General features: G+C 65.1%; 1 protein-coding gene across 1 annotated transcript; it reads left to right on the forward strand.

The window, feature by feature from the left end:
* Positions 1-4,645: 4,645 nt before the first annotated feature.
* HES1 (hes family bHLH transcription factor 1) lies at positions 4,646-6,408 on the forward strand. The gene is made up of 4 exons (XM_015820729.1): positions 4,646-4,753; positions 4,843-4,938; positions 5,309-5,396; positions 5,876-6,408. The coding sequence occupies exons 1-4, from the start codon at positions 4,646-4,648 to the stop codon at positions 6,406-6,408; spliced, it is 825 nt and encodes a 274-aa protein (XP_015676215.1).
* The last annotated feature ends 422 nt before the right edge of the window (positions 6,409-6,830 follow it).

Raw genomic sequence — 6,830 nt, forward strand, 5'->3', positions numbered from 1 at the left:
ACAATCAGCCAGTGGAACTTCAGAGGCTGTGGGTGCTCCATCACTGGAGGTTTTTAAGGAGAGACTGGACAGCCACTTGTCTGAATTGATGTAGAATCTCCCGCTTGAGCAGAGGGTTGGACTAGAAGACCTCCAAGATCCCTTCCGGCTCTAGTCTGACAAATATCCTGATCCTAACCCTCAGCCTAACCTTTGATGGTATTTCTTGATGGACAATATATCTAACCCCTGGACTGAAAGAGGGACAATTCAACAGACAGAGAAGTTGTCCAAAAGAGTGGGGTTTTAATTTTTTTTAAAAAACAACACACTAGCATAGGAAACAGCAGATTTACAGGTTTACAGACCACTACTCTTATCTGTGCTAGAACTGGCTGCAGAACTAAGTTCAGAAAAGCAACTCAGCCATAACTTTACCTGAAAGAATGAACAACGTAACAGCAGTAAAATTATTCTCTGCCAAAGTTGTTCCAGAAAGAAAAATCCAACATATTGGGTGCATTTAGAGCAAACCGAAAGCTTCACAGGGACATTTACATTTGGCCCTGACTTCCCACGCAAAGCACAACCGCAGAAGGAAAACCCACAGCCACATTGTCCTGGGTTACAACTCACAGCGGCAAAGGATTGAAGGACGGCTGGCTGTCCCTAAGGCGGGGGGGGGGGGTGTGCTTCTCAGACCCTGAAGAGGGGCTTCCTTCACCTGTCTCTGCTTCCCCACTTCTGTCTCCCTCCCCTGCAAGCCCACAGCCCTCCCCCCTCCCCCAGGAACCCTCAGGAACGAAGCCTGCACCGGCAACTGCCTCCGCCAGGCACTCCCAAGTGTGTGTACTGAAAGAACACAGAGCACATCTGGAAACTCCCCTGGCACACAGCGCCAAAGACGTGGGGTTTGTTCCAAGTCTGAGCTCAGAAAGGCTTGGGCCGCCTTGAGTTCGCCTCCTGCTCAATTCCTGGCTGCTCCCAAGGCAGGAACACTGGAGTTACTCTCTTCTGGGGGGGGGGGGTGGATGGGTTCGCTTTCCCCTCTAACCTACAAGTGGGACCCTCCCAACTGCAGGCCAGTCCCAAGCCTGACGGGAGAAGGGCAGGAAAGTGGACGGACGGCCGTCCAGCTCCGGGCCTGCACGTCCTTATTTCCGGGGCAGGCGCCCAGGTCCTGGCCGGCCCCACCCTCAGGGCACCCCGCGGGCGCTCCCTGCCGGCCCCTCCGCCCCGGGCCCTGGCGGGACGGAGCGGCCTCCTCCCACCGCCCTCTCTCTCACGCTCTGGGCAGGGGCGCTCAGGTGAGGCGGCCAGGTGCAGAGGGGGCCGCGCTGAGCCTGGCCGAGGAGGAGGAGGAGGAGGAGGGGGGGGGGGCCGGGGGCGCTCCGCGCTCGAGCAAGGCGGCGCTTGGCAGGCGGCGGACTGAGGCTAAGCCGGCGGAGCGGCGGTGGGAATGCGAGTGTGAGAAAGTCAGTCAAGCGAAGGGAGGGAGGGGAAAGGCCGCCAGGGCCGCCGGCAAAACGGCCCCCCTCCTCGCCCCCTCGAACTCAGCAGCGCGGGAGCCGGAGCCGGCCGAGGGAGGGAAGGGAGCCGGCCGCTTCCCCGTCGGGCAGCAGCCTCTGTAGGCACAGAATCGGCTACAAAGGCGGCGGCGGCGGCTGCGAAGGGAGCCGGTGGGCCCAGGCGAGGACCCGGGCCGGGCCTGCCGCCCTCGACTCCCGGCTGAGCTGACCGGGAAGGCTCCTCTTCTCCGCAGCCCTCGCAGGCTCTGGGACGGGTTGCCACAGAGAACCGGGGCTGGCGGCGGGCAGCCCCGCTCCCAAGGCCAGCCCAGGCAGCGCCACCCCGCCCAGCGCGCCCTGCCCTCTGGCTGCGCCCTGGAGCTCAAATCTAAGGGTCCCCCCCCCCTTCTGGGCTCCGAAGCAGCTCTCGCTCACTCAGCAGGGAGGGAACCATGGACCCGAATTTCCGCGGTCAGCCACCCTCTCACAGACCTCCAAGCAACCGCAGCTGGGGGTCTCAGGCTCCGCAGCACCTTTGCGCCACACTCTTGACCAGCCCGGAGGCCTTTCGCCTCTCTCTCCCCCAGCTGCAGGACTGGCAGCGGCGTGCAGATGCTCCAAAGCACCTCGCCTTGCTGCTCTCTACCTTCCCAGGGGTTTGCTTCCCCCCCCCCAGGCAGTAGCCAAAAGGCAGGCCGGGCTTTTTGCCTCTGCAGGAGAAGGGCGGCCCTCTTCCCCACCCAACCGAACGGGGGGGGGGGGGAAGAGAAAGTGTAGACTTCAGCCTGGCTGACCTGTAGCTCCCTTTCAGCCGGCTGGGGGTCTCCAGAGGCATTTCAATCAGATGCCCCCAGGACTGGCTCCAAAGCAGACCGAGGGAAGACTTTTAATTCAGTCCCGTGCATGTTTATAGCAAAGGGGGCTCAGACTCCTGCTTGCCCATTAACTGGGGGTGAAAGGCAGAGCAAGAAGGAGCAAGGCCTCCATTCTCCCCCAAATCTCATGAACGTCGGGCCAATGAACTGGAAAGGGGATGAGAGCCGGTGAGATTCCAAGGCCACCTTTGCCCCCCCCAGAAGGCCAAGCAACGCTGCCAGAGAAGGGGGGGTGGCAGATCCTGCGAGCTCCAGTGGGTCCGCCCTTACAGCTTGGGGGGGGGAGGGGAGGGCAGAGGAAACCAGGGGGAATTCAGTCTGTGGGAAGGAACCGGGCTGCTGGCTTGGCAGAACCTCAACCTGAAGACTGAGCCCCCAGAGAGCAGCCCCCTCCCCACATTATGATTCTAGCCCCCAGGTGAGCAGGAGGGCTGCATCTGGGAGAGCCAAGACCTTCCAGGAGGCAGATCCCAGATCGAGTGCCCTGTGGTGGCTCCTCATTGGTCCTGCAGGAAGCGGCGGGGGTGGGGGGGTGGGATTTGAACAGGATCAGACACTGTCCCTGTTTTTGAGCACCTCGTGGTCTGTTGAAGATGGGAATCTGGCACTCCAGGCTGGTTGCAGGGCAGTTTTAGCTCTCCTCCCTCCTCGCAGACCCCTCTCAGGAAGTGCAAGGTGCTGATTCAGCCCCACCCCCACCAGCAGCCCCTCCTTTGGATCTGGACTAAGAAGGAGCCACACGGAGCCCCGACTGAGCCACAACTGGAGCCGAGAGTTCTGGAGTTTTTCAAAAGAAGGCTGCACAGTCCTTTGTCCAGGATGGTGCAGGGCTCCTTCCTCGGCGGCGGAGGGGGCGGGGGGATGGACTAGAAGACCTCCGAGGGCCCTTCCGGCCCTAGAATCCTATGCTTCCATTCTGCTTACCAGGCTCGATTAGGACGGAACTCCCCAGCCCCGAAGCTTTCTACTTGCCGGCTGCCCCCCCGCTGGTTTTTGTCCACTGAAATCAACAGCTCAGTCATTACACGTGAAACTCGGCATATTATTTTAATTAGCTTTGCTGCCTTGAATGAAAAACATTCATCCGTTTGATCGTTTCGAACACTGAGCCGGAGGGGGGGGGGAGACGCCCCCCCCCCCTTGTTAAAGGCCTGGTGAACGGAACCGCGGCTTTCTCAAGCCTTCGCGGGTGATGCGTTCCCACAACGGCGGTTCCCGGTCCAGAACCAACCCGGCTCCAATCGGAAGCCGCGGCCGAGAGCCCGCCAGGACCGAGCGGCCCAGAAGCCCGAGGCGAGCCGCTGAGCCCCGGGACCTGCCATTTCGGGGGGGGGGAGCTACTTTGTGCCCCCTTCCCGCTTCCCTTCCCTTCCCGGAGAATCCAGCAGCGCCGCCGAAAGGGGAGGCCGCTGCCCCGCTGCCCTCTCCCGCCCGAGAGGCCGCATTCCTGGCTTCCCTCCCCGGGAGGCGGGGTTTTCCCAGGCTCTGGCGGCGGCTGGGGCGACGGGCCCGGCTTCCCTCCCCGGCCGCCGAGCCGCCCAGCGCCCGCCCGCCCGCCTCGCCCTTGGGGGCGGCTGCGGCTGCGGCTGCGGCTGCGGGAGACCTTCCGGCACGCGCTTCGGGGCAGCCAGGCGGCTGGAGCCCAGGAGGGAGGCCCGAGGGCGGCCTCCCCCCTGGATGGCAGGAAAGCCCCTCCCTGCCCAGGCTCTGCCCACGGCCTCCCACGCGTGGCGCCCGGGGCCGGCTGCCGGGGCTGCCCTGGGTGGGGCCGGGAGCCTCGCGTGCCGCCGAGGGCATCGACCTGCGCGCCCTCCTGGGCCGGGCGGGGCGGCAGCGCCGCGAGGGTTAAAGCGGGCGCCTGATTGACAGCGCGGCTCCTGGTGCCCGGGGGGGGGGGCAGGCGTGCGCCATTGGCCGCCGGTGGCTGCGCCGAGCAGCCAATGAGTGGGCACCGTCCACGAGCGGGGCCGCGTGCCTCCCGCTCCCATTGGCTGAAAGTCACTGTGGGAAAGAAAGTTCGGCGAGTTTCACACGAGCCGTTCGCGTGCAGGGCAGGTTATAAATAGCGGCCGCCAGGCAGGGAGCCGGCCGGGGTTGCGCGGGGTTGGGGGCGGCTGGCTAGCCCGGCACCTCCGGCCGCAGGGAAGCGCGGAGGGCGCGCGCCGGACCGGGAAGGGCCACCCAGCCGCAGCCTCGCCCGCGGGGTTCGCTGCGCCGGATCCTGAGTCGGATCCCGAGTCGCGCCGGCTCTCCCGCGGCCACGTCGGACGCTGCTGGGCCACGATGCCCGCCGACCCGATGGAGAAGAGCTCCTCCTCGCCCGCGGCGGCCACCCCGGCCAGCGCGCTCGCCACCCCGGACAAGCCCCGCACGGCCGCCGAGCAGCGGAAGGTAAAGGGGGAGCCGGGCGGGGGGGGGCAGAGGGACGGGGGCGCCTCTGGGCGGCTCGGCCCACCGTTGCGCTCGCCTTCTCCCCGCAGTCGTCCAAGCCCATCATGGAGAAGCGGCGGCGCGCCCGGATCAACGAGAGCCTGGGGCAGCTGAAGACGCTCATCCTGGACGCCCTCAAGAAGGACGTGAGTGGCGGGCAGCCCACAGGTGGGGGGGCAGGGGGGCACAAAAGGGCTCAACGAAGCTAAGGAAGGCCCCCCCGGCCCTAGACTCCTTTTCCACGGGGGGTGCAGCCTGGGGCGCTGCAGGGCGGGATCCGCAGATGGGCGGCTGGGGCTGGGGGGGCGCAGCGAGGGGTTTCCCTGGTCCTCTCCCCACCCCCACCCCCACCCCCACCCAACGTCTGAGGTCCTCAATAGGCCTGTGGGATGGACGATCCCCCCCCCAACAACCCCCGGGTGGGATTCCTTGTTTTGAGGGTGGGGCGTGTCATTTCTTCCCCCCACTCCACCCCCCCGGGGGCTCATGTCCCTCCTGCCTCCTCTTTGCCCCCAGAGCTCCCGACACTCCAAGCTGGAGAAGGCGGACATTCTGGAAATGACGGTGAAGCACTTGCGGAACCTGCAGCGGGCCCAGATGACCGGTGAGTGGCCGGGCGGGCGCCCCCCCCCCTTCCCTCTTCAGGGGTGACTCCTTCCAGACTTCCGCCTGTGGTTTTGAATGCCATCCAAGCTGCCTCTTACTGACTTGGCTCAGGCACGCGTTCCCACGGTCTGCCTCTCGCAGTATTTATAGCCGCAGCTCCAAGTCGCTCCAGTTCCGGAAAAGAGGCGGGGGGGCCAGGAGGAAGGGGGGCCTTTCGCAGCCCGGGGGAAGGAGGGGGGGCAGCCTCCTGCCGCTCGTGAGTGTCCAGGTTGCAGAGGTCCAGATGCCCGCAGGCAGGCCGGCTTCAGACCTTCCTCCTTGGCGGGGTGGGAGCAGCTGCCAGTCAGAGGGGCCCGTGCTTAGCAGCCTGGGGGGTCGGGGGAGAGGGGTCCGGAGCTGCTGCTGCTGCCGCCGCTGCAGCCTAGACGGCCGACGGCCCCTCCCCCTGATTGCAGCCGCTTCTATTCCTCCCTGCAGCGGCGCTCAACACGGATCCCTCCGTCTTGTGCAAGTACCGAGCAGGTTTCAACGAATGTCTGAACGAGGTGACTCGCTTCCTCTCCTCCTGCGAGGGGGTGAACACGGAGGTCCGCAACCGGCTGCTTGGACACCTGGCCGGCTGCCTGAGCCAGATGAGCGCCTTGAACTACCCCGCCCCACAGTCTGCAGCGCTGCCCCCGACTCCCGGCGCCCAGCCCGGAGCCTCTTTGGGGCAGCCTCTGGTACAGATGCCCGCCGGCGCAGCGCCCCCTTCTGGCAGCGTGGCTTCCTGCAAGCTCAGCAGCGCGGCTGGCGAGAGCGCCCAGGTGTGCGGCGGCTTCCAGCTGGTGCCGGCGTCGGACGGGCAGTTCGCCTTCCTCATCCCCAACGCGGCCTTTGCACCGCACGGCAGCGCGGCCGTCCCCCTCTGCGCCGGCGGGGGTCTGAGCTCAGGCCCTCCCCCTGCCGGCATCTCGTCGGGATCGGTTGCCCCGTCGCTCCCGGCAGACTCGCTCTGGAGACCCTGGTGAGCGCTGGGGACCAGCCCTGGCCCCGGACTCAGCGAGCAGGCCGGTGGGAGGCCCCCCAGAGACTGCCCGCTTGGCTTCTTCTCCCCACCCCCCACCCCCGCCTGTAAATAGGACCTACCGCTCCTCTTGGATTGTGCCTCCGTGTCTTTCCACCTTTTTTTTATTTCTAAGCAATACCAAAGATTGATTTGTTCATATACAAAAAGCCTCCCCTTCCTTTTTTTGGAAGCCTTGATAGAAATAAAGACTTTGACCATCACTCAGGCTGCGCGGGGGGGGGGGGGGGGAGATGCTGCTGCAGGGGCTACAGGCAGGGTCTGGATGGGGGAGGGGGCTCATCTGCAAGATCCTGGCCTTCCACCTAAACGCTGACAAGAGCTGCACCTTCCCAGGAGTGCTAATGGTGCTGGGGGGGGAGGGGA

Source organism: Protobothrops mucrosquamatus, unplaced genomic scaffold (assembly GCF_001527695.2).
Source record: "Protobothrops mucrosquamatus isolate PMUCROS unplaced genomic scaffold, P.Mucros_1.0 scaffold1167, whole genome shotgun sequence".
Classification (NCBI taxonomy): Eukaryota; Metazoa; Chordata; class Lepidosauria; order Squamata; family Viperidae; genus Protobothrops; species Protobothrops mucrosquamatus.

Coding starts and splice junctions, on each gene's coding strand:
- HES1 (XM_015820729.1), top strand. CDS start 4,646: ATGCCCGCCGACCCGATGGAGAAGAGCTCCTCCTCGCCCGCGGCGGCC. Junction 4,754..4,842: donor CGGCCGCCGAGCAGCGGAAG/GTAAAGGGGGAG, acceptor TTCTCCCCGCAG/TCGTCCAAGCCCATCATGGA. Junction 5,397..5,875: donor GCAGCGGGCCCAGATGACCG/GTGAGTGGCCGG, acceptor TCCTCCCTGCAG/CGGCGCTCAACACGGATCCC.